Genomic DNA, 27,883 nt, shown 5'->3' with positions numbered 1-27,883 from the left:
AGTTGATGCTGCTAGTGCTTTATTGCAACAGGGCAAGCAAAAATGTGAAGCAAATTTTTGCGAATGTTTATTAAACAACAGCTGGACATGAGTGTGGACCTGGCTTTACACGATAGTAATAGCAAAGACTGACCTCTATCTTATAAATCCAAAGTAAGAAATTCCCACAAAAGAACGTTTCAATCCGGATCAAGAGATGCATTGTTTTTAGAATATAGAAGTAAGTTATCTTGAATGCGTATGTACAGGGTGATTCCATTATTCTCCTTTTACTGGAAAACCGTTCGTCCTAGAGGCATACTTCCAATTAGAAAAAAGTACCCAAATAAAGTGTAGAGTTCAGATAGCCACTCATATTGCAAGGGGGTTGTATAGAAATTAAAATAAAATAAAAATACCTTTTTATACGGACACCTGGTACTCAAAAACCCAAATAGGAAATTCTTGTCCTCTCTCTCCTGAGGCCAACAAAGAAAATTCCACGTTTCTGAGTGCAATATTCACTGAGATATTTGATTTAAAAAACCGGAGGAAAGGTGGAAGAGAACAGCTTAAACGATGGAAAAAGCGTTGTCTCCGTTAGTTTATGCTGTTCTTTCTGATATTTTCTCCGATTTTCGGTTTGAATTCAAATATCTCAACGAATATTGCTCTCAGAAACGTGGAATTTTCTTCCTTGGCTTTAATAGAGACATGAAAATCGGACACGCCTCCGCGTTAATATTCCTTGGAAACTTTTAACGTGTAAGAGGTGTGCCGGCTTTAGGAGAGACAGGGCAACGACTTTCTGATTGGTTTTTAAAGACAGGGCATCCGTACACAAAGTTAATTTTATTTTAATTTCTATACAACTCCTTGCTGCATGAATGACGTATTTGAGCTCTTCATATTATTTGGATGATTTTGTAACTGGAAGAATGCCTCTGGGATGAATGCAGTCGATCCCTCTTACAACGTTCCCATTTAGAACGTTTTCCCGCTTAGTACGACTTCTTTTAGTGGTCCCAACTCTAAGTAATCCTCATTATTATTAGCCGCTTACAACGTTTTAATCACGGTTTTTTAAAAATGTTGTAAGCGGTATCCACTGTATATAATAATGAATGGTTGTAATTACAAATGCAAAATGTATGAAAAAAAACAAATATAACAGAAATAAAATTTGAATTTATTTAATCACGTATACGGAGGACAAAACAAAATTTTAAATTTAAAATAAACTGTAAAACATGAGACGAAATCTGTACAAAATGGGTTTTTTTTCAATTTTTTAAGTCCTTTTTAACATCGTATGAAGCTGTTCATAAATTCGTGAAGAGGGAATCATAAATCTGAATATCCAACGTGAATTTGTCTCAGCTAACATAATGTCAAGTAATAATTTCTCAAAACAGTGATAAAATGAAAAGGCAAACTTTTCATGGGAGTTAGTGAGATACATATTGCAATTTGTCCGTATTTCAAACGACGGCATCTTCTCTTTTCTCAACAACCAGAACAATATCTCTCGCTATTAACTGAGGCTGCAAAGCTGGAAATTTTATAGGAAACTGAAATAACAAACAAAATACAAATACTGTAATAAATTTAGTTATAGTTTTCGGTATGAAAGCACATTATATATAGCAAAGTAAACTCAGAACTTACTGTTTTGTTTTGTTTTTTGGTTTTTTTTTGCAATAAAGGAATATGCATACGCAGTAAAAATATTTCTCTTTCTTGGTTTTTATTGTTCTCGGAGTTGAGGAGGAAAAGCACTATTATCTGACAAAATTGGTAAAAAGTCTTCGTTTTGAAAAAAGTTGTGGCATCTTTTTCACGAATGGTTTGGTTGATTATTTCCACTGTGACAGTTATAACGCAGATCAGTAAAACTTATAAAACCACTGAAAGAGTTAATAAAGACACGCGATTAGTATCTTAGTGCTCTACACTGTGGGTGGAATGTACTTTAGTAGGTGACGGATGATACATAGCTGTCGAAAATGCAGGGTGTTTCAAAAAGAATCACCCGATTTGAAATGCGTATATTACGAAACATATTGAGCATAGACACTTAAGATTAATTTTATACTACATGGCTAATCATAAAGTTTTTTTTACAAACCAAATTAAAGGTGCTCAGTATGTCCACCTTGGGATGCACGGCATATGTCTGTACAGTAGTCAAAGTCGTCCCAAACGTGCATCCACTGTGAGTGGATTTCTGTGGACTACGTGCGAAACTGTCGGATGCGCTCCACATTTTCGTCTGAAATGCGGGGATGGCCAGGGGATGTCACTTTATACAGACAACCCGTGTCTCGGAAGTGTTTATATCATCGCCTAATGCTCTGAGCTGTAGGAAGTTCAACACAAGTGTATTGTCGACGAAAAGCACGATGAACAGTTGCTACGGACTACTTCACGAAGCTTAGAACACAAAACGATTTCTGTTGTGCAGTCGCCATCTTGACAGACACTGAAGTGGCGGCCGAAGGAAAAGCGTTAGCGCTACCTGTGGGCAACTGCGTGCATTTCTCTCTTTCTACCCATACATTATTCGATCAAAACGGATTAAAAGCTGAGTAGTTATGATTTTTTTGAATCGGATGATTCTTTTTGAAACACCCTGTATATTCAGAACGGCGATGTGCATGCTTCCCGCAGACATGTTATCAGAATTACTGCTGTTAATTGTCAGAACTCTGTGAGTGGAATGCTAAGCATCCCCTCTTTTTTTAATTATTTTTCACACACGCAATTTCTACATAATCATTAATGTTATGAGTATACTCGTTGCATAGGTACCAGCATGCAATATAAAATGGGGGTAAAATTTACCCTGTTTTTTTTTCCAACTTTTCTCTGTTTTTGAATTCGAATATCTCAGTGAATATTGTAAGACATATTTAGACATAGAAACATATTTTTTTACAGTTACCTTCAGAGAACACAAGGCAAAAACCAAATAAGAAAGTTGTTGCCCTGTCTATAGAATGTTTTTTCTTTTAAACTATATAACCCCTTGCACCATTAATGATGCATCTGAGATCTACACGTTATTTGATGCTTTTTTGATTGGTAGTATGCCTCTAGAATAAACTGTTCGACAGTAAAATGTGGTGCGTGGGTAACTATGCAACCCTGCATATTTTCTCTGCCTCATGTTTCAACTCGAATTCAGAACTATGACGTGAATACTTCCCACAGCTCCATTATTGTAATCCCCTTTTCATGATCTGCGATGCGTAAGCATTCCGTTGGAGGGAAAGTGATGTTTTTGTTACTTTTCCGGCAGCGACATATCAGTTAGAAAATTTTAGGCAATATGGACTAGGACATGATTCGTTAAGCCAGCTGCAGTAAATGCAATATCACCCAACGACGAAAAATTTCGTTTCCCGTTCTTCACATCGAAGGTACCAACATAGTCCATGGTGGTTTCTGATTCTGTGAGTTGGCGCCATTACAGATTGGTTAAAAAACCAGAAAATTCGGGTTTATTGACCACCAATCAGCAATAGCGCCGATTTGCAGAATTGGAAACTAGCATGCACTATGTTCGTACCCTTAGACAGAGAAAAAAAGGGGGAAACAGCAAGAATCAAGTGATAGATCTCTTATCCAGGGGGTTCTAGAACTGTGCGCCTCTTACATTTGTCAAGGCCACCGCTCCGCTGCCCCCAAAAGTTTTTCGGAAATATTCTATCTTAAACAAAGCTCTGGGCGAGCCGGCGGATAAGCATTCAATAGGGGAAAGGGGCACGACGGATCGAAAAAATTTTGAGAACGTCTGCTTTACTCGATGGGGTTGCCACTACAGCCAAGTATTTGATATGATTCTTCCACCGTTATTTATGGAATCAGCCAAACTACAGAGTTCAAAAATAAAAAAAAAAGAAACAGGGATAGTAAAATTACCCGTGTTTTGGAACATCTGCGGAAACGGAATCTGCTGAAGACATGAGCCAAGCATAACTTGACTTCAACGAGAGCGAAGCGCATCGCAACGCAATTCCTTGGTCCAGCTCCGAAAGGTAAATACACATAAGGATCACGCCGAGCTTTCTCTTCCGCACTGAACCTGTAAAATATAAACAAATGCAAAATTAATGAGCGTGATTAGTCAGTTATAGGGCATATTTGTCGGGGTTCAGTGGCAATAGCCCCTCAGTAATAGTGATCATCTACAACAGTGGAAGCTTCCTTCAGGTCCAGTTCAATCCCAGTCATTGGTAAGGAAAATTCTTTTCCTATCAAATTTGAGGTGCCCAGCGGTAAAGGGTGCCACGGCACGAAGTCTCCCGTCCTCAAAAGGTGTGACAGAGCGTTCGATCACATGGACGAGTATATCGTCACATATGAACACGTGTTACTCTATCCGGCTTGCTGACGTTGGTTTTCTGCTGTTTCCAACTTTGAGTCATGACTGCAAGCCGGCTTCCCATTCGAAAGATTCATCACATCGAGCACTAGAAACACAACGCAAAGTGGTATGAATGTACAAGGGCGTAGCGAGGGGGGGGGGACTTGGGGGGTCTGGTCCACCCCCCCGAAATGTGAGAAAATGACCGAAAAAAGGGAAAAAGATGGCCAAATCCATTGTTCTGTCACTTTGGTCCAACCCCCCGAAATGAAAGTGGTCCCCCCCCCCGAATGAAATTTCTGGCTACGCCCCTGTGAATGTATATGTCATATACACTACGTGAAGATTTGGAAGACTGTTTTTTTTAAAACCAAGCAAAACTCAGGTCTATAACCATGGACAATTTCCTACCTAGTGAGTTTTGCTAAAAGTGTGAATGTGTGTACATAACAGTCTGAGTGCGTATCTAGTAGTGTTTTTCAGTGCTGCCATCTATATGTCAGAAGTGAAGTGGGTGAATTGTAGTGATTGAATACTTGTACCGTTTGTAAGCCTGAATTGATTTGGAAGACTGATGACTAAAAACACGCATATCGCTACGTACAATGCTGTAGGGACACCAACGTTCCAATGCACCTCTCTCGGTTAAAACGGTATTAAATTGCCTCAGTGGCAAAAGGACAGAAGTTATGGAAAATTTGAAAGAAAGTACAGATTTGTTCAATTAAAAAAAAGTGCAGTCATCGTTTTCATACCTGTTTGGATCGAATGTATCTGGATTTGGGAAAAGTTCCTCATCGTTGTGCATAGCGTAAACTGGAATTACCACTGAAGTACCTTTCGGTATAACGAGGTTCGTATCTCCTACTCTGTAATCTTCCTGTGCCATTCGCTGTGTACTAAAGAAGCGGAAAAAAATCATAAGATACGATACATAAATTCATATAATTTACATATTTTTTTACATTACGAAGAACATCGGATGCAAACGTCATAATAATCATAAGGATTTGTCATCCCTAATCATAATAATCATAATAATGCAAACGTCACAATAATCTACGAAAAAATATTAAATATACACTTACAAAACTGCCGGTGGATATTTCCTCAGTGTTTCGAAAACGACACTCTCCAAGTATTTCATGGTCTGCACGTTATCATACGTTAATTCTTTCTACAGTAGAAAAAATATTTTTAATTGTAAAATTAGCTTACATTTTCATGATCCTGTAACAATTTGTTTGATGTTTCTTGAAGTATTTATAATAAATATAAGTATTTATCATTCAAGGAAACATATTTTTCTGAATATTATGCCGAGGTGAACTCAGAGAAAAAAGTAAACTTGTCTCCACCGGGACTCGAACCCAGACCCTCTTGTAAACCGGGGCAAGCATGCTATGCCATCCACACCACTGAAGAAAAGGACTTCGACTTCCTTAAATTTCACGCACTGAGATGGGACGGTGATAAGGAAGGCGGGAAATAAAGAGACGTAGTCTTGTCTCCAATTGGTGTAGATGGTAGCATGCTTCACCGGTTTGCAAGAGGGCCTGAGTTCGAGTTTCGGCGGAGACCAGATGACTTTTCTTTGCGAGTTCACCTCAGGATAATAACCAGGAAATATCTGTTTCCTTGATACATTTGGCTGACAGAAAAGCCGTCGTTTTTGTCTCTCAGTATTTATCAATATTCAAAGAATCGGCAATGGTTTGCAGCAAAAGTATTGTTCTTTATGCTCCGTCCAGTTTATGCGAAATTAGCAATTTCTATTTATTCATTTTATGGCCGGAAACCCGATTAGAAGTAAACAAACGGAATGAAATTGAAGGAGCACTAGCAGGTGCAGTTTAGTTTACAGTATAACAGATGAAACTAGCAAAGTATATATTGCAAAAAATATATTACTTAAAAAGTTATCTTCAAAAAAACCATCCGAGGAACCATAGGGTCCACAAAAAGTTGCATTAAAAGGTATATTAAAACAAAAATACAGTGAATGACTGTGACTTAGCTCATGGTGTACGTGGTTCCTTCGGTATTTAACTAAGTAGTCCTCTTCTGAGTGATGAAATGAAAAATATCATATTATATATATATATATATATATATATATATATATATATATATATATATATATATATCTATCATATTATAGTTTCGTTTCATATGAACTATAAACCATTTTTACCGCCCTTTTTAAATTATTTTCCAATTTTCTTTCCTATAAACAAAATTTGTCATCCCTCTGAGCTAGTTAGGCTACGGCCCGTTCACCCCCACTGTAAATACCCCTCTGCTAATACCATGGGGGGATAAAGTCACACACACACACGCGCGTAATTTTTTTTTCCTCTCAACAATAATTCGGAACTAGCATGGAACTTCAGAGTAAAAAAATGCAAGAAGCAGGTTCACGATGCAGTGTAATTTGTTGATCATTCGTGTTAACTCACTTTATTCAAACGGAGAACTTCGTCGATTTCGGAGATGAGTTCTTCTTGGGCGTGTTCGTTCAATGCGAGCTCGTAAATTGCGAAAGTGATCGTAGAAGCAACTGTCTCGAATCCTCCGAGCAAAAATATAATGCATTGGGCCATTATTTCATCTTCGTTTAAGCCTGTAAAATAATAACCGTCAAGAAAGACATGCGCAGTAGGTGGGTATGTTTCATAAATTTCTAGTTAAATGTTACGCATTCATTTGATATTACTAATCTGGTCGAAGGAGGAATTTTTTTTTGTTTTATATTTAATATTAATGAGATGGTGTATTTTAAATCATTGATTTAGGAAATGAACATTCAAACCTTTTTGCTCTGTCGAAACAGTATCATCGCTTTTGTCACTTTTTTCAGTTTTGCTCTTTCCGTTCGGAAAAACTGTTGGATTGGTTTCCTCAGCAGCATCTGAAGTAGATTTGGCATTCGAGGATGCAGCGTCCAACATCAATTGTAAAAAGTCGTTCCTTTTCTGAAGATACAGAGTAAAAAAGGTATGAAAACATCAGCAATCCTAATATATATTGTTCAGTGTCAGTGACAATCATCTTGAGCATATCGTTCCAAAGATTAGAGATCAATGCAATCGTATCCTAGATGGTGGCGGATGAGGTGAAGCTTACCTGACCACTCTTTTTTCTTTCATCGATCATGCTTTTCGTCAACGCCTCGAAGAAATTGAACATACGTAGATTTAACGCGCTTAAATGTAGAAAATTCAGAACGCTATTAACTATTCCTGAAAATGAATGAAATGCTAATGTAATAACATAACATAACACAATTTATTTGTTCCCAGTCAATTACGATAATACTATACAAATTAGAATTTATAATTAAATTACATATTTTACAATATTTGAAAGAAAATACAAAGAGAGAGAAAAAAATTATATTTTAATTGATAAGGTAGAACAGTTGATTCATAATGTGATGAAAGCTGGGACAGGGAAGAGAGCAGTAGCTAAAAGCTAGTAAAATGCTCTCGACCCTATGACACTTTTGTATTTGTGATACGCATAAATCTTATTTCTTTTGACCTGAAAGACAGATAAAAAGGGCGAAGTATATATCGGCCAAATAGGTGTAAATATATTTATTTATTAAATTAAAAAATGAATTATGGTAACCAAAAGCTGATATAAAATAGAATTTCATGCTACTGTTTTTTTTTCCACGTTAAATCAATGACAATTTTTTAATAATATAGCAGGGAGAGAAAAAGCTAGACAAAAATACAAGTTAAAATAAATAGAATCTACACTTGATGTTAACTATCTACATAACAAAATCCAGTTATTGTTTTCATTTAAATATACCTGTCGAATTATTTGTTATTTGATATAGAAAGTTTGATATCAGGATAAATTCATTTTTCATTTCATATTTGTTTAAATTTCATTTATTGACATCCCATTCATTAATTTGTTAGTGTGACATTGCTATTGCAGTACTTTACTAACCACAGTTAATGAAACAGAAAGGAAGTTGCTTGTTACAGAAGTAAAGTAATATCAGAATTTTTTCTTTTCAATTTCGGAAATTCTGAATGATCCCATAAGCATATGACAGATATATCTAGCTGGCACCTATTATATTTCATTTCGCAATCAATTTCTTTCGAATAAATACAGTATTTCGACAAAAAGATCAAAAAAGATCAATTGCTAGTATATTAGGGAATATATAGGAATTAGGGCCGTAACTAGGATTTATTCATGGGGGTGGGAAGAGCAGGATTTTGCCACCCCCACCACTAAAAAATTCAATGATTTTATATTGGCGTTTTTGTTCTCACCAAAAATTGGCAGCACCTAAATTTCAGTTGCACCTCCCCCCCCCCCCCCTTTTGTCTCATATGTGGTTCCGGGAAGAGGGGCGCGTTTCCAAAAAATTTCCGGAATTCATCAGAAATTCTGTACTACTGGCATAGACGGGAGGGTGGAGGTCGAAAATCCGCTTTCCTCTCCTGTTCACTATACAACAGCCTCCAGCCTCGTTCGAAGAGCCTGTATCCGCTTATGCTTTGCTTCCCGTAGCTACGGCCCCTAGAGGAATACACAAAAAAAAACCAGAATTTTACAAACAAAAAATTATAATTTCTCTGTGCGAATTTATAACTTACCAACTACAAAAATCTTGATTTGTCCCCAAGGACTAAATAATTTCAAAGCAACCTTGATGAAAGGACTGTTAGGATCATTGTGGGAATCTATCTTGGTACCAAAAGCTGTGCTTGCAATTGCATCCATCGTGAAGGCGCTGATAAACCTGTGGGTTTGATGGCGACATTACTTATAATGTGCGATCTCAATTAATACATGGAGGAAAAACAATTTAATAATTTTTTAATTTGTACTAACGTTCTCACATCGGCTGGATTTTTAAGCGCAGCGACTTTTTCGAAATTCTTGCTCAAGGTCGCGGCACAATCTAACATAACGTTTGACATCTACAAAAATGAAATCACTTGTCGTAAACTATATATTCAACATTCATAAATATAACAGAAAAAGCAATATCGTTATCTATGCTCTCCCCACGAAGAGGGAAAACAGGAACAAAGTTTGAGAAAGAACAGTGTTAAACGCGGAAAACTCGTTTTACCCGCATTTAACGAAGTTCTTTCACGAATATCCTCCGTTTTTCGAATTCAAATTTTTCTGTGAATATTATTCTTGGAAGCATGGAATTTTTTTGTTGACTTCAGGAGAAAGACGGGCAACAACTTTTTAATTGGACGTTAGAGCACAGGGGAGCGTATAAAAATCAAGATTTTTTATTTTGTTACGCACTGTATTTTCATTCTCAAAACTGGTACAGGCTAACTTTTGAACGCCTGTTGAACATTTTTTAAATTAAAATCATACCTCTACGACAAACAGTTTATGAGATAAAGGCCGTGCTCGCACTTGCAGGACACCCTGTATATACACTAAGATGGGATGTCTGAAAAGAAAATTCAACCCAAACTTCAAGGGGGTCATGAGGGGGTCATGAAAATATCAAAAGTTATATGGAAAAATCATCGCCGAGTAATTTTCAAATTAACAAATCCACGCGAGCGAAGCCGCTTAATAGCTAGAACTATATAATACACTGCCCATAAAAATAGAATGGCTGTCTTATCTAAGGATGGATAGATTCTTGATTCATCTCCCTGTGTTTGTCTTAGTGGGATTCTTTTTAAATGTTTTATAAAAACCACCAATAAAACGTTTTTATTTGTGGGGTATTCTTTTTAAACGTGTCAATTCATTCCTGTCAATGACTCCTGCAGGTAAGCTATTCCATTTATTAACAACCCTATTAGGGAAAAAATCCCTGCGACAGCACAACCTGGAGTGGTTCCTTACTAAACGATGCTGGTGTCTCAGAAAACCTTAGCAGCTGGTCAATGAGAATTGCCAAATCGGTGATCCTAGTTGCATCCATTGACTGGGGGGCAGAAGGCTAGCAGGGATTTCTCGACAACGTTGAGTCAAAAACCCTGATGGAGTTGATATTGGCCCTAAATCCAGTCCTCGATTGGTGCGGGTAATTTCGACAAAGTCCGGTGGGCCCTGCTCAGTCAAAGCCACTTATCTTCACCTCCACGTCGGGGCCCCCTGGGATCTTGTATGCTAAAGCAACAAGACTCGAACGAAGAAAGTGGTAGCTTCTCCCTTGTGCGATCAGAAGAACTGGAGGAACTCTGTGGGGGATGGAATGGGGTCTCAGAGGATGTCTGCAGTAGAGGGTACAGGTGAAAAACTGGGTTTAGCGTTTCCTGGGCCGCCAGGTAGTACAAGGGCCCGAACCCTGTCTAGCCAACGGGGAGGCTGCCCTATCAACTGGTGTATAATCCCGCTCGTCCTGTATTTCCAGGTGGCACCTGGGTGGGGTAATGCTCGACGATGCGGGGGGCTCTCCCGAGGCCACTATTGCATGAAGGAATCTGGGGTCAGCTCTAGGAAATCTCCCTCTGAGGAAACCCAGGGATACTGGTCGCACAATCTCTCTACAAACTGACCATGAATTTGGAAAATAAGGAAAAAAGAGAAAAAAACGCTGGATGCCAATCCCCAAAGCATCTAACCCCTGCACCAGGAGGAGAGGTGGAAGCGAGAGTGAAAACGAGAGCCGAAGCACGTGCGGAAGCATCAGCGGAAGCACGTGTGGAAACACCCGTGGAAGCACAAGCGGAAGCCAGGAACCCTGCTGTAGAGGGAAATCAACTTCTCTCGGCCAACGAGAAGAAGAAAACCAAAAAGAAACGCCAAAGAGAAAGGCGTAACCTGGAGAAAGCTCTGGCAAATGTGACCTTGGCAGAGGATGATGCAAGGAATGAGAAGGCCATCACGCCTGGACCCTCAGGAATTGCATCGGGCACTGCCGAGGCCTCACAGACAAAAGGGGCCATTCCTCGCAAGCGTGGAAGAGTCCCTGGCGACACGCCAGAATCAAATTTCAAGAAGCCTTGCAAGGACTCTTCCTACAGCAAGGCTACAAAGAAAGGCATCACCCTCAGGGTCCAGGCTAAGGATCCAGAAAGGAAACTGACTCCAGCTGATGTGTCCCACATTACCAACTCGGTGGAGGACCAGATTCTGGAGGACACTGGGGGTATTTACCCTCACGTTGATCGAACCATCTTTGGGGAGGAAGGTCTTCGCATTATATGCAGAGACCAGACCACCCTGGGGTGGTTGAAAACAGTAATCAACGGTTTACCACCTCCACCAAACGTTGATGGTCATACCGGGTACCTTGCCCTAGGACCTGGTGATAGACCACCAATGAAAAAATTCTTTGTCTGGATTCCTGGAGATAGGGATCCTAACAAATCCCTTAAACTGCTCAGTAAATGCAATGAAGACCTGGTGTCTGGCCAACTTCACCTGCGAGCTGTCATCCCGGGAAATGGGGGTAATACCTTGGTGATCGGGGTGGAGCAAGCGATGGTGGAGTGGCTTTCCACTAGATCTTTCACTGTGCATTGTGGCTTGAGTGCTGTCACATTCAGGGAGCCATCTCGACAGCACAGGCCAACAATTTCTACTCAACGGCCTGAGAAGCCAACACCTCCCCAGGCAGAAGAACGGTCAGCACCCGCTGATGAAACGGGGTCTACATCCAGACCCTTAGATGCAAATAAGGACAATGACCCAGAGATGGAAGTGGCGTTGGACCTGGAGTATAACACCGGGTCCGACTCTGATCTATCCTAGGACATCTCTGCAACCTCCTCGGTTAAACCTATACACCGAGTGGTATTATTTTACCCACTGGTAAGTAATTTTGTAACATACCTTGCCAATGTTATTTAGGCAGATAAATTTACAACATAGCAAGGCTGCATCCTACAACCTTGCAGCTTCTTTTCGCAACCATAATCATTTTGTAGCTCTGATTCAAGAACCATGGGTCAGAAACGGGATGATTATGGGCCGTCTACCCAACTCCCAACTCTTCGTTAAGAAAGGAACGGGGATCCAAGAGCATGTGTATACCTTGCCAAAAGTATCCATGCCTGGGCACTGCCACAATTCACATCAGAAGACGTTGTTGCAGTTCTGATTAAGGGCAAGGGACTAAACAAGAATCGCCTTATTATGATCTGCTCAGCCTATATGGCCTATGATCTCAAAATTCCGCAAATGTTCTGTGAACTGGTGGAATACTGCGAACATCACAATATAAGTATGATATTTGGATGTGATGCCAATGCTCACCACACAGCGTGGGGCAGCTCAGACATAAATCAAAGAGGAGAAACATTACTGGAGCTCCTCATGAAAACCAATCTGGTTTGGGCTAACCAGGGGCACACACCGACTTTCCGTACATGTAATCGGGAAGAAGTTATTGATCTGACCCTGGTCTCAATAGATATTGCAAACACGATCAAGAGATGGAGGGTCAGTGATGAACCCTCCTTATCTGATCATATGTTCATAAACTTCTACTACGAAGCAACATTTACTCCCACTTTTTTTCGGAATTTTAAGAACACAAACTGGGATCTTTTTAATAGAAACCTGGAAAGCCAGCTCAACACTCTCGCCAACCCCTGTGACGAGATCTTAACAGTAGATGACTTGGATCACCATGCTGCCATTCTGACAGAGGTGATCAGGAACTCAGCGAATCAGGCGTGTCCACTCAAGCCTGACAAATCTAAGGTCTACTCAAAAAATTGGTGGACTAAAGATCTTGAACTCCTCCGTAAAGAAACGAGGAAGGCACACAGGAAGGCTGTTAGGACTAAACTTGAATCAAATTGGACTTACTATAAGGAAGTCCAACGAAAGTTCAAGAAAGAAATCAGAAAAGTGAAAAATAGTTCTTGGAAGAAGTTCTGTACAGAGATGAATTCACTGTCAGAAACTGCCAAGGTTACCAAATTGATCAAAAACAATTCCTATGATAAAATTAATGTTATAGAACGACCAGATGGTAACTATACTGCCAGCCCAGTGGAGACGCTGGAATGTCTTCTGGACTATCACCTAGGTGGACCAACGGAACCAGACTGTGGTGTACAGGCTACGCCCATCCTGGAACCAGTAGACACCTCAATAGCCAACATGATAGTTGAATATGACAAATGTACCGAAGCCTTGAGGGGATTTTCTCCCTTCAAGTCACCAGGCACAGATGGAATATATCCTATCTTTTTACAAAAAGGATGGAAAGTTATAGGCATTGAGCTGATTCGCCTCTTCAAAGCCAGCCTAGTTTTGGGATATATACCAAAAGTATGGAAGAGCTCCAGAGGTGTCTTCCTACCAAAACCAGGAAAAGACACCTATTATAAATCATCATCCTTCAGAATGATTACATTATCTTCTTTCCAGTTAAAGTTACTGGAAAAACTGATACTCTGGCATCTTCAAGAGATTCCTCTCTTAATGGGTAAGATTAATGTGAACCAGCATGGTTTTAATACAGGGTTTTCCACTGACTCTGCTCTTCATCAACTGATTTGGAGAATTGAAAACACAATTATCAATGGACAATTTGCTGTTGGTATTTTTCTGGACATCGTTGGAGCCTTTGACAACGTTACTTTTGACTCTGTATGTAAGGCACTAATAGATTTTAACATTCCACCTATGTTAACTAGATGGATTGATCATATGCTCAGGAACCGAACAATCACTGCTCATGTTCTTGATGCCCAAGCTGAAAGAGCTATCAGAAGAGGATGTCCGCAAGGAGGAATCCTTTCTCCCTTTCTATGGAACATGGTCTTCAGCTCCCTGATCTCTGATCTAATGAAAGGACCAGGGTATACACAGGCATATGCAGACGACTTAGTCGTGCTCATTCAAGGGCATGATTTATCCACAATGAGGATTCTTGCTCAACAAATTTTAAACTCTGTCAGCAGATGGGGTGACAAACACCAACTAACATTTTCCACGGAAAAAACCAGAATTGTGATTTTCACATGGAACAGAAAATGGGAAATTGGAAACTTAACCCTCAAGGGACAAGAATTAACCATATGTGACAGAGTGAAATACCTTGGATGTCACTTGGATTCTAAGCTCTCCTGGAAATCCCATATTCATGAACGAGCTAAACGGGCCACTAATATACTTATGCTGTGCAAAAGAATTATTGGTAAAGCCTGGGGTTTAAACCCTAAAACCACTCAGTGGATTTATACTGCCATAGCACGCCCAATGCTGAGCTATGGTTGTGTGGTATGGCACCAGGTGTTATCAAAGACCTCTTATGAAACTGTCTTGCAAAAAGTGCAAAGACTAGCTTGCATTCTTATCACGGGAGCCTTACCCAGCTCTCCCTCCATCGCCCTTGAAACTACTCTTAAGATACCACCTCTGAGATGGTACCTACAAGGAGAAGCGTTTAAAACTATGTATAGGATGGAAAGAAATGGTACATGGTGCAATCGACCATATATGGGATACAAACCTTCTTTCAAGAATCATCTTGACAGCTGTCTACTGGGAAAAGCGGAGATACCCTCTCTACTAATGCCAAAAGACTCCTGTTCCAAAACAAAAAATTTTACTAAATGCTTCACTATCCACATACTCAGGAGAAATGAAGTTGCCCACATAATTGATAGCATCTCAACAGGAGTTATTGAATGTTACACCGATGGCTCTAGGATTACTGATACTGGGGCTGGAGCAATTTTCCGCATCTTTGGAGTGGATCACGACTACCATAAGATACATTTGTATCTAGGCAAAACGTCGACGGTCTTTCAAGCTGAAGTATTAGCAATAGCCATACTGGCTGAAAGTCTGATTACCAAAGGGTATCATGGAAAACAAATTGTTATCTTCTCTGACAGCCAAGCAGCACTATTGGCTCTTGACAACTTCCTCAAGTTTCAACTGTGTGTAAAATACTGCACTGACATGCTGAATAACTTGGCCGCATTGAGCAACAACATCAACCTTTACTGGGTTCCTGGTCATGTAAATTTCCAGGGAAATGAACTCGCAGACCAGATAGCCAAAGAGGCAGCGAACATGAAGCTATCTGCTCCTGAACCTTTCTATCCTGTTTCGATGTCAACCATCAAAGGAGATGTCAAACAATGGATAGAAGACAAACACATGCGGCAATGGAACTCAAGGCAGGACTGCAGACAGGCCAAGCTGGCCTTGGGAACCCATCCGAATATTGCTAAAAAACTTATCTCATTGAACAGGAAACAAATTCGACAGGTTATACAGATCATCACTGGTCATGCTAACCTAGCGAAACACCTACACAACTGTAGTTATACAGATTCACCTATTTGTCCTGCGTGTGGAGAAGAAGACGAAACTCCACTCCACTATGTGGGACGATGTCCCGCCTTCTCCATCCCGAGAAGGAACTACTTCGGTGATCATCAGGTGACTCTAAGTGAAGTTGTGAATGCTCCCAGCATTTACAACTTGGTAAATTTTCTAAATTACACTAAACACCTAAATTCATGGTGAGTTTCAATTCTGCTTTAACTTGAACTTTCATGCATTACTATTTAATAACCTCATGTTGAGTTCTCAGCCATATCCCTGAGACCTTCTCTGCTCCTTTTCTAAAAGGGCACCGCAGACAGGAGCAGCCTCAAATTCTCTGACATGGCTTTACTGGTTGCGGTTCTCCTTAATGTCCCATACAGAGACCCAATACAATGTGGTAATAGACACCATAACTCTCGTCCCCGGAGCAGTCACCAAACTCTGGGTATTTCCACAGAATAATATCTTTCTTCATTCTTACATGACCTACAACTCATGTTGAACCACTTGGTGCTAGAGCAATGGGCAAAATTTGCCTAAGCTCTTCCCCTATGGGACGCCAAATGATGATGATGATGATGCATCCATTGACTCCATTCAACTCGTAAGAGAAACGTGGGTTGTTCAACCCGAAATGAGTCACCATGTGTTTATCAACACTAAGGGTAATGCTCCATTCATTAGGCCATGCTGCAGTCCTGTTTAAGTTGTTCTAGAGCAACTCCCTATCGCTTTATTTCCCGACTACCTCAATTAGCTTCACATTTTCTGCGAATTTGCTAACAATCCTGTCGATACTTGATCGAGTTTATCCATAAAAAATTAAAACATTATGGGTGCAAGGACACTTTCTTGAGGGACTCAACTTTTGATACATGTGCAATCAGAAAATTTTCCATTCACCATTACCCGTTGTGACCTAACTCTCAACCTCGATTCTATCCCATTCAGCAAGTTGCCCCATATTCCCTCGGACCCGATAGAATGCCTTGTGGAAATTAAGGTAAACAACATAGACATTTTTGCTGTTTCCCACAGCCTTAGCACGTGATCATAGAAGCAAAGTAGGTTAGTTACATATGACTTCCCTGAACCCATGCTGGTTTTCTGGCAGCACGTTATTCTCGTCTATCCACTTCATCAATTGTATTTTGATAATAATTTCCAAACTTTTCGAGAGGGAGCTCGTCAAATTCACTGGACGATAATTTGACATAGCGTCTTCTCTACCACCCTTTTTAAATATCGAAACTACATTGGCAAAATTCCAATCCATTGCTGCGATAGCCTCAGTAACACTACTTTTGTAACTCTTGTGCAACTGGCCCCAAGAGTTCATTAGCACATTTTCCTAAAGACCCTAGGATAAATATCATCTGGTCTTGGGGCTTCGCTTGCTTATACATTTTTTAGAAGTTTTAGGACTTTCACATCTTCCACTTTAAATATCACGTTGAGGACTTTATCACCCCATGACACACTCGTGCTATGGATATCACCTTCTCTATTAAAACTTGACGCGGAAAGTCATTGAAATCACTACTCATGCCTACATTGCTCTCTATCCCAGATCCTCTATCCACAGGGGACTAATTATGCCCTTACATCCATTGTTGACATACTTGAAAAATGATTTCGGATCAGCACCAACGTTATCTGCCAATCTAGATTCTTCATTTTTACTTCGTTATCAACTTCTTCAATGCCCTTCTTTTTTCAGTAAATGGTAACAGGAAACCATCATGTCTTTTCAAGATGAATATTACGCACCTTTTCCGTGAACCAGAGGGGTTGCGACAAACAGCCGTGCTTTTTTGAACAAATTGTATGACATTATGCAAGATAAAGGAAAGGAGGAAAGTTTTGCCTTAAATGTTTCCCCTCGACGTATCACACCAACTGATTCCAAACTTCCTTATCCGAAGAAAAGTTACAGAGAATAACAACGACACGATGATCACTAGAAGAAAACTCGTACTCCACTAAAACATGTTCAGCAAGATCCTCGGAACTAGTGAGAACTACATTCAAAAAAAAAAAATACCCTAGTCACTTCTGATATCTGCTGATACAAAACATTATCGAGCACCAACTTTGTACAACTCTGGAGGGATATTTCTCTCTCTCTCTCTCTCTCACACAAAATAAGGTTAAAGACAGTGATGGTAACTCATGGGAAATTTCCCATATTCGTGGGAAAAATTGGCCAAAGTTTGCCCAAGTGGGAAATTTCGAAGCATTTGTGGGAAATTTTGCGAGTTCATCAAACAAAAAAATGTTTTGAAAAAAATTGAAATTAATGCAGTGCAATACTTTTCTAATACAATAATAATTATAAAGGGCTTTTGGCAATAATTTTTTATTGTAAAATACTTGATTATGTATTTTTCCCGCTACATGGCAGCATATTTTTCGGAATGCGTGGGAAAAATTTAGTTAAAAGGGAAATTTTGCTGGAAGAGGTTACCATCACTAGTTAGAGAGAAAGAAGAAACAATGTTTTTCCCTCTCAGTGATTGCCTTTAACTGGAAGAATTTTCTTGTCGCTCTTGCTCTTCATGATGTGAGAACAGTTGCCATATTTTGGCGACTTCTGGGAAGGTGGGGGGAGGGTAAGGCTACACGTCTCACCCGAATGATTGATTTGTAACCGACCTTGGGTTTCATTAAGGCTGGTCGACATGCACTGCCACTCCTCTCGTTTCGGCTGTAAAGTGCCGGGATACCTGTATAAATAATATTATTCTACGAGTACCTCACCTTCTTTATTTTTCCAGTAGAAAAAGCTGGGCTCGTAGCATTTCGGATTCTTTTCCATTGTTCACCACGTGCTATTGACATCATGTTATCGACTATAGGATCTCCGGTTACTGTATCCTGTTTGGAGATTAACATTTACAATCATTAAGGGGGATTTCCCACATCTACACACACACACACATATATATATCCTATATTCTCATTTGAATTCAGTTTTCACTTTATTACCGACTTTTTTATGCGCTCATTCAAAATAACTCACTAGTCGATTGATGAAATTTTGAAAATCTTTGGCCAGAACGAGGCGAATCAATTCTGTATCTGCTGTGTATAGAATCGTACTCCCAAGTGCGTGTAACCTTATCGGAAAAGAAGAAAACTTTAGTTTTAGATTAGTTCATGGTAGATTTTTGTAAATTCAGCATTTAACCCCTTCGCTTACAAGCTGATAGGCAAGAAATTTGGATGGTGTTTATTTGACGAATCGGCAATAAATATAGTAGCCTTGTCCTAACCTAACCACACGTTAAAAAAAGGGAAGAAAAAAAACACAAATAAAAGAGTAAGAGAGTATAAAAGATAAGGTGATAAGAATGTAGGTATAAAGTTAGATTTCTTTTCCCTCTCACCCTACATGTTCTCTTTCACTCTTATAAGAACGATACGTCATATGTGAGGAGAAAAATCACTACCAGGTTATACAAGAAACCAAAAGAAAAAAAATCGTAAGGTTGCAACAAAGCTTATGGAAGAACAGGAGAGAAGAAAGAAAACAGAGTGAACTCCCTCTCGTTTGAAATCATTCATCAAGAAATATAGAGAAAAATTATATTTTTCTTTCATTTATTCTACAGGCATATTTCTATGCTACCCCAAAGGAAAGGAGAGAAAAGGCTTCTTTCACCCCCCCCCCCCATCTCACTCTCTCCTGCTATTATCAGAACGTGAACATAAGCTCACACATCAGTGACGGTTGATCTAACAATTTGGGGTTGGGGATGGGAATGAAAAACCATGTTCTTTAGAGAAGCTAAATTATGAAGTATCTGGGTTCGTCATTGCCCAAAATAAGGGGGCCCAGAGGTTTTTAATTCTTATAGCCGTAATGACGAGATATCTCGTCTAACTTGAAACACTTTACTTCGGCAATCACGAAATGTTTCAGCTCCTCAAAACCTTCTCATTTCGACAATGACGAGCCAAGCTACTGAGTTGACGTTGCTTTTACAGCTTTTACATGTTTTCCCGTCCTCCCCAACCTATCGATCAACTGGCATTGGGAGTCAGCTTTTGTCAAAGTTTCGTAACGAAAGAAAAAATGGTGCTTTTTTTCTCTTCGTTTCGGGATGGGATAGAAATGTGCGCACAGAATAAGTAATAAAAAAATATGGAATATTTCTCTTCCTTGTGTTTTTCTTATAATTATTATCGGGGGAGCGGGAGAGCAATACCATAGCACAAAATCGGAAGAAAAAATATACATCATGAAAATAGATGGCAATTCATGGAAGGATTAGGGATTTCCTCTATGGCAGTTATTTAGATTAGGGGGTTGTAAAACTGTGAGATCCTTTGTTAAACTGCTGTGGGGAGCCGCGGAAAAGCGTTGATTAGGGAGAGGGGGCGCTGCGGGTGGAAAAAGTTTGAGAACCCCTGGCGTAAAAGGTTAAGAAGTTGAGATATCTCTTAATTGCCGAAATACGAAGCATCAAGTTAGGCAAGATATCTCGTAATTGCCGCTGAGAAGGTGAAGTCTATAAATGGATTGCAATCAAAACTCACCCAAAAAGTTTACCGTACTTCTTATAATTCTTTAGCAGTCCCATATGAATAGGCTAGAGAAATGAAAATAAATCTATGTTAATTAAGTATTTTTTAAATTAAAAATAAATATTAAATAGCACTTTGGAAGAGATTTGTGCATCACGATAAATATTCTTCTACAAAAGTATGTGCAGTTTATTGAATCTCATCTGAATATAAATACTCACAAACAAGTTGAAGTTGGTCATAGCGACTAGAGATTCCCATTTGGATAGCGTGGGTATTCCAGCTTTCTTCCAAGGATTCTCTTTTGCAGTCAGGTATCTGTAAAACAAGAAAAAAAATTGGTTTGCATCGACATTTTCGAGTCATGAGCATCAATATTACTACTGTTTAACCGTACATGAAGTTTGTGACTGTGTAATGCTTGTTATTTGTAGTGCTGTCATCTGCCATTAATTTTTTACCTATGAGTGCAACGATTGAATAATTCTACTGTTGTAGGACTGTTGCTCTCTGTGGCGAGACTTTTTAAAGAGGAGATATCGGCTTGCATTCGCTCCTCGGAGTTGGGAAGGTTGATGTCTTGAAGGCTTTTGATGTCGAAGCCGTCTTATTATAGACGACACGTTGATGCTAGCGGGTAGATCTCCGGCAAATCCGATCATGCCCCTCTGATGTTAATACCTCTTCTGGTCTGAGCACCAGGCTTGCAGCCTCGGTTTCGTAACGAAATTTTTTTACGCTATATCTCGAGAGGTTCATAACTCATATAGAACGATATTGGTATCGTGTGAGAGACACATTTGATGATACCAAATAAGTATGTCATTAGCTACCTCTCGCGAGTCAAGGCACAAAAGCGTAGTCACGTCAAAACTTGCGGCCGTGTCTATGATACATCCACTGTTTTAACGATTTATGAATTATTTTAACGATTAGAAGTGGAACTGATCTCACATCATGAGCATCACTGACGTCTTTGATCAGAAAAAGGGACAACTCTGTTCCAACTCCCACGTATACTCAAATTTACATTATGTTAATCCTTGCATTAAACTAAAATGAGACGTTTCTTGTGATAAATCTTACAAATATCTCTCAATTACAAAATTCGATATAAGAATCGGCTACTGCACTACAGCATTTAAAAATTCACGCATAATACAACAAGCAAATAACCTTATGTTGCTTTCTAATTCGGAGGACAGGTGGCAGCAATTTTTTTGAATATGAGGCTTTCTCCAAAAAACAAAAACTTCAAGCTAGGTACGCGACAAACGCGGACACATTCCAGCATGCACCATTTCGTCAGACATTTCTCGGAGGAATTTTTACTAGGTGCATTTGCTGTTTTGTAGTAGCAGTGAGCAACGCGGTTTTGCGAGCGGGGTTGAAGATTCCCAGATCTATATCATAAACGTCAACATGTAGGGTGATCCAAAAAAGTCACGCAATCCGTAACAATATAATTAATTTCTCAATTTCTACTTATTGTGAATTCAAATTTTTTTCATAGACGGCAGCACTATACTGTTCCAGATTAAAGGCGGTTTTTTTTTTTATATTTTCTATGCGCACTGATACTCTCAGTGACTTTTCGTTGTTTCTACTCCTGTTGATCAAGGTGATTTTTTTTTCCAGAGGAAAATATTTTTTATGATTGAACAATTTTTTTCCACTCCTTCATTTGAAGCTGTGTTATTGAGACTTTCAAAAATTAATTATCAAATGTTTTTGTGCCCGATAAGACAACAGTCTTTCGATTCGTGTCCCGTTTTCCAGAAATTGGAAATGTTGAAGACCACAGGTGAAGTGGGCGTCCGCCTCTATTGAGCCAGCAGGGAATGCGGGAACTAAAGAACAACATTGTGAACTCATTTTCAAAGACTGTAAGGAAGTTGGTGTCCCAGATGGATATGTCATATGGGACTTCTCACACAGACCTGAAGAAATTGGAGTGTAACGCCTATCGTGTTCGGATTGTTCAGAAGTTGAAAGCTCCTGATCAGATCAAACGTTTGGGTTATTGTCGATGACTCAGATCCTTTATTGATGGAAATGAGTTTTGATAATCTTGATTCTGTGTTCTTTAAAGATGAGGTTTGGTTGCATCTAACAGGTTGTATTAACAGCCAAAACAGCAAAATTTGGTGTAATTGAAAACTGCGCGTCTGTCATGAAAAGCCTCTGCATGCTATCAAAATCGGCGTGTGGTGTGCTTATCCTGAGGAAAGTGGCCAGAAACCTGACAAAAAGAATACGTGCTTGCATTCAAGCGGAAGGCTTACATTTCGAATACATGTCGCGATAGAAATAAACTTTGTTTTTGTACCCATAAATGTTGTTGTTTCATTCGAACTAATATAGTATTTTTGATTCCTTTCTTGATGGAATTTTAAAATATTTTAGAACGGGTTGAGTGACTTTTGGATCACCCTGTACTTATAAAATCGGATTTATTAATAAAATAAATTGAAGTTTTCTTACTTATAAGATGTTAACAAAACCAGGAATGTTAACAGAACACAAAGAATAGCAGTGAATAGATCCATCTGATCCGAACTGATTTCTCGAAACTTAACAAACCCTAACCTAAAACTTACAATAGCGGAAGAACGTAAATATTATTAGAAGAATAGTCTTATATGTTCTTGAAGTAGTTGCTATTTTCGCTCTGGAAATGATTGAAGGATTCCAACAAAATATAAACAAAAAAAAAAGTGGAGGACGAGAGGAGGAGGATGTGAATTGGGCAACACGTGGCGTAAAATAGTGGGGTACGCATTCGAACATACGTCAAGACGACAAAGGCAACGATGATAATAATACGGCGTAATTTTGGCGAATTGGCTACGACCTTGATATTAAACAGTTTCCGTCAACCATTCTTTGACATTAGAGAGAAAAGAAGAAAGAAAAAAAATTAGATATTGAATTATCTTTTGTTATTTTGGACACTTTTTGTATTTATCCAGTTCAGCTCCACAGGTACAAATTTTATCGATAACAGCAAAAAAAAACTATTCATCAATTTTCCAGTAAATTTTGTTGGAAAGTGGCAGCAGCAGTAGTAGCACTAGATACGATTTAGAGTGGGTTGAAGATGGTTTTTTTTTTAAACTATTGTATCAGTATTAGTATTTTAGCATAAAGTTAGAAGTTTTTGAATGAGTTTTTTAATATGCTCAAATTGTGATGAATGAATCAGCGAATACACAGTAATACCCGAAGTTACGCGATAGGCGGGACGGCAATAACCACGTAAATCGAATTCAAGTGAGTCAAGTACGATTTTTCATTCAGAAGCGTATGAATATCAGTCGATTGGGGCCAAAATTTTTGAAAAAACACCTGTCTTTCTTTCCTTCTTAATATGGATGTATACAATTATCGTACTTCACAATGATTCATAAAATTTAACTCGCCTTGTGTAATCTAGTCCTTGGAAAAAAAGGCTAATATCCCTAAAATCTTTGCAAATTAAAGTCACGCTTTCAATGCGTTGATATCACTTACGTCCATCGAAACATATGCGATGCTTCTGTTCGGATTCGAGATAACAACTTTCATCCCATGGGTCGAAATTAATTGCACGCTAGGTGCAGTGTGGGCAAGGAATACATTAATAATGTATATCACTACACAAATTATTTTTTAAGGTATTGGACTTCATGTATGAAGTCTAACACCTTACTTACACCTACTACTACTAAACCACACATGTACCTAGTTCATATTCCTCTGCGGAACCTCTAACGAATTGGTACATGCGGGAATGTGTGTGTGTACGAGTAGTGAAACCTGGCGTAAAGTTTGTTTCTGTGTAATGCTTGTTATGTGTAGTGCTGCCATCTGTCATCAGTTTTTCTAAATACGAGTGAAGTGTAATGATTGAATAATTTAATCGTTGTAGGCCTGTTGCTCTCTGTGGCGAGACTTTTTAATGGGGAGATCGGCTCGCATTTGCGCCTGGAAGTTGGGAACCACAGGATAGATAGATAGAACCGCTCACAGCCCCGGACTGATGCAAAGCACCTTACTTCCGTTACCTCAAAAGGGAACCACAGGAAACCAACTTCAGCCCACCACCACTATGGCGACGGTGGGGTTCGAACCCGGATCTTCGGGATGCGAGTCCGTCATTATGACCACTCGACCACCACAGCGGCTCTTACTTACACCTGCGAACCAGTACACTGCAAAGGCGAGAAACATCTTAGAAAAATTGAGAGCATGGGCAGATCATTTCGATCTGAAATTTAACTTATCCAAATGTATATTTACTATCTGTTTTATGTTTTAGTACTCGCTGAAACATTCGTCCGAGTGGAAGACGATAGAAGACGAAGTGAACTCTTTGAATTATTACATTTAATACACAACATACATGATAAAGGAAGAATCACGAAAGAAATAGATGTTAACGTTTTTGGCCACATGATTGCGAATGCCCGAGAGAGCGAGAGACACAGAAGCAGAACAGGCAGCAATCTTAAATCACTTGAACATTATAAACAAAGCACAGAATAAAGTATTTTAGATGCTGCCATCTATATTAACGAAATAGATCACAGCAATCTGCAAGGAAAGAGGGAAAGTAAAAAGCATACCCTCTCCATCTAAATGGGAGGTCTAGCCCTTAAGTATGTGACCACTCTATCCTTTAGATCAGTGGTTCCCAACCGGTGCTCCGCGGAGCCCTTGGGGCTTCTTGTGTACTTCCCAGGGGCTCCGCGGCCGCTCGAGGATAATAAAATAAATCAATAAATTTGATAAACAAACAAAAAAAGGCCTAAAGGATACCGTCATATAAATAATATACTACAAAGGGCTCCTCGAGTTAAACAGGGCTCTGCCATAGAAATTATACACTGAAAAAAGCTCCTCAGAAAAGGTTGAGAACCTCTGTTCCAATCGATAAACAATCGATGGCCATTCATGGGACAATCGTCTTGTACCTCCCATTCATCTATTAGATTTGTACCACCTTTGGTCAATGTCAAATCTATCCATGATTCTCTTCTTAGAGTTGAAAAAATGGCTATGCCATTTCCATTGTTCATACAGTCCAATTCATTTTTATGCAAAAATTCCCTGGGTAGATATGACCGAAATTTCAAAGCGATTCGTTCCATACGTTTCTATAAATTGGAGTAAGTATCCAAACTCCAAAAATGACACAACCATTTCACAATATTGTGTATAATGTTTTGATCGAATGAAACAATTCTTTACTTGCTTATCACTTAATAATCTCTTCTCTCTCAGCAATAATCTCGATATTATGGTTGAATTTGAGAAATTTGAATTTTTTGCAGAAAATCGCATAACGTCGAAATCGCGCAACTCGGGATATTACTGCACGTGTCATTCTTTTTCAAATGGAGCCAACTCAAATTTGCGTGGAAAGATTGCAAAATTACCAATAACCAAATTCAGCACGCACGGAACGGTAAACTATTTCCTTGTTTTGACACTTATGACTTTGAAAGTGAACTATTGTCGATGAAAAGCAAGGTCAGTAAAGAACAAATAAGAACTATTTATACTGGAAGCCAGGATTTTAGGCTTCCGATGCTAACTGACATGCCTACTATTGTGGAACCTCTCGATAACGGACACCCATGGGACCGAAATAATTTCTTCGGTGACGGAAAGTGTTTGTGAATACAGAGTGTCCCCTTAATCGACTAATTGTTTCAAAATGGAATGGCAATAAAACGGCGACAGATATTAAAAACATTCTTACGGAATTTAAATGTGCAAAGTCAGAAATTTCAGCTACGTCATTAATGTTGGAAAGGGATGTATTGTTATTAAAATTTGAAAATTACTTTTTTATATGGACACTCTGCGCCCAAAAACCAAGTAGGAAGGTTGTTTCCCTTCGTAATACTTGAACGGCCCCTAACGGTATTCGTTAAAACGGGAATCGATTGTATTTGTTTCTGGGTGAGATGAATATGCAGTGAAACCTCGATGCAACGATACTCTGCTGAACAAGAAAAAATATCCTTGTTGAGGAATTATCGTTACATCGAGAGACAGTAGTTTAACATTAGAGAATATATGTGACTGTCAAAGCCCGAAATTGCCCAATTCGCGACGGGGTCGGCCAATGGCCCCGTAGCAAAGCCTCCTAGAGAGACTAGGAGTAGTATCTAGGAGGCTTTGTCCGTAGTCCCTGGCCAAAGTTCGATAACAAAAGGCATGATTCGGGATCATCGGCAAGTTTGCGTATTTTTTCGTGATAATTATGTCCTCGTTAGTTATGGCAACCCATTAAACAGCATCGTGATGCGATAATAATTTTTTTCCTCCAAAATTTGGCAGAAAAATTTCATGCTTACGTAATTATTTTTTAAGTACTTCTCAAAAAAAAAATTTCACTTTTTTTTTTCTCTCGTCACATGCAACTAACCCAATACAGCTGCTATACACAGACATGTATCACGTTGGCGATTTAAAAAATGGATTTGGCTCCTACCGGACTGTCTTACATCAGCACATCGAGCTTTGGTCGGGGATCTTCGTGAAATGGCCGATCAAAATCTGAATCATTTCTGCAATTCGGACTTCGGCCAATTCGCGACAGGGTCGGCCACTTCGGGAATCGACTGCACTTCGGGCTTTAGCAGCAACATATACATTTCTTAACAAGACTTTTAAGAAATATCGTTATAGAGGGGATTTATTGCTATATTGAGTATCGTTGTAGTGAGCTTTCACACGCCACTCTTAAATTCCTTCATAATTGTTTGCGTACAACCAACCTTGGGACCCTTTTCCTGCAGGAAAAAAATTCTTGAGATTCCTCGGTACGAATTGTTGCTACTCCCAACAATACGACCAAAAAAACCTTATTCAATCTAAGTATTTTTCTAAAATTCTGATTTATGACCTTCAACAATCATATCGCATGTTTAATGGTCAACAATGCATTTACTTTTGATAGATATTATATACATATCATGTCATAGATATTATATACATATCATGTCATAGATATTATATACATATCATGTCATAGATATTATATACATATCATGTCATAGATATTATATACATATCATGTCATAGATATTATATACATATCATGTCATAGATATTATATACATATCATGTCATAGATATTATATACATATCATGTCATAGATATTATATACATATCATGTCATAGATATTATATACATATCATGTCATAGATATTATATACATATCATGTCATAGATATTATATATATATAACAGCTTCCATAAAACCCATCAGTAATTAGTTCTCATTGACGTTTACATTCCCATGTCACAAGACTGTACTGTATTTTAGATTCGGGAAGGGATAAAAAAAAAATTCAAATTTAAATTAATGCCTCAAAATAATTCTAAAATTAAATAATGCAAATTGAATAAGTCTTTGTTATCAATGGGGTGGGATTCAATGTTTAATCGAATCGTCAACCATTGATGAGATCGAACTTTCCATCGTGGCGAGGAATAGACGGGTCGGGAAAGGGAGCGAGTATCACCCGTTGGTGGTTATATTCCCTAGAGAAGCATAGGTCGATTTTTTTTAGGAAAAAATAAAGTAACATACGCTTCGCTTAAGAAGCAAAGGTTCACTTTTATGAGACGGCGGATGTGGAATGATGGTGTGGAGTTTCTTTCCTATGCAGTCTTCGTTGGTCCGTTCTGGAAGACGATTCTCTTATCAGAGGTGTGGTATCGATTCCCCTGGCTATCAGCTATTGTT

The 27,883-nt window shown here is 39.0% G+C and overlaps 1 protein-coding gene across 1 annotated transcript; it reads right to left on the bottom strand.

Moving 5' to 3' along the window:
* Nucleotides 1–1,147: 1,147 nt before the first annotated feature.
* Nucleotides 1,148–22,921, bottom strand: LOC149081742 (cytochrome P450 3A7-like). Its single transcript, XM_089237166.1, has 14 exons — nt 22,622–22,921; nt 20,359–20,455; nt 20,150–20,202; nt 18,630–18,726; nt 18,368–18,484; nt 9,215–9,303; nt 8,977–9,122; nt 7,475–7,590; nt 7,161–7,323; nt 6,808–6,971; nt 5,437–5,525; nt 5,104–5,247; nt 3,904–4,066; nt 1,148–1,550 (listed from the first exon to the last, which is right to left on the bottom strand). The coding sequence occupies exons 1-14, from the start codon at nt 22,684–22,686 to the stop codon at nt 1,461–1,463; spliced, it is 1,593 nt and encodes a 530-aa protein (XP_089093292.1). The 5' UTR covers nt 22,687–22,921; the 3' UTR covers nt 1,148–1,460.
* Nucleotides 22,922–27,883: the final 4,962 nt, after the last annotated feature.

This window comes from Pholcus phalangioides, unplaced genomic scaffold, assembly GCF_987345545.1.
Source record: "Pholcus phalangioides strain wild (caught in Gottingen) unplaced genomic scaffold, Ppha-v1.0 ptg000009l_1, whole genome shotgun sequence".
Lineage (NCBI taxonomy): Eukaryota > Metazoa > Arthropoda > Arachnida > Araneae > Pholcidae > Pholcus > Pholcus phalangioides.
Note: the sequence above shows the minus strand (reverse complement) of the source record. Positions and strands in the feature narration are given on the sequence as shown.

Bases quoted from the DNA above. Each gene is read 5' to 3' on its own strand.
- LOC149081742 (XM_089237166.1), bottom strand. From the start codon at position 22,686: ATGGATCTATTCACTGCTATTCTTTGTGTTCTGTTAACATTCCTGGTT. The intron at 9,304-18,367 runs GTGAGGTACTCG...TCATTTTTGTAG, and splicing joins CTACTGGAAAAATAAAGAAG to ATGTCAAACGTTATGTTAGA. The intron at 9,123-9,214 runs GTTAGTACAAAT...TCAAACCCACAG, and splicing joins AATCCAGCCGATGTGAGAAC to GTTTATCAGCGCCTTCACGA.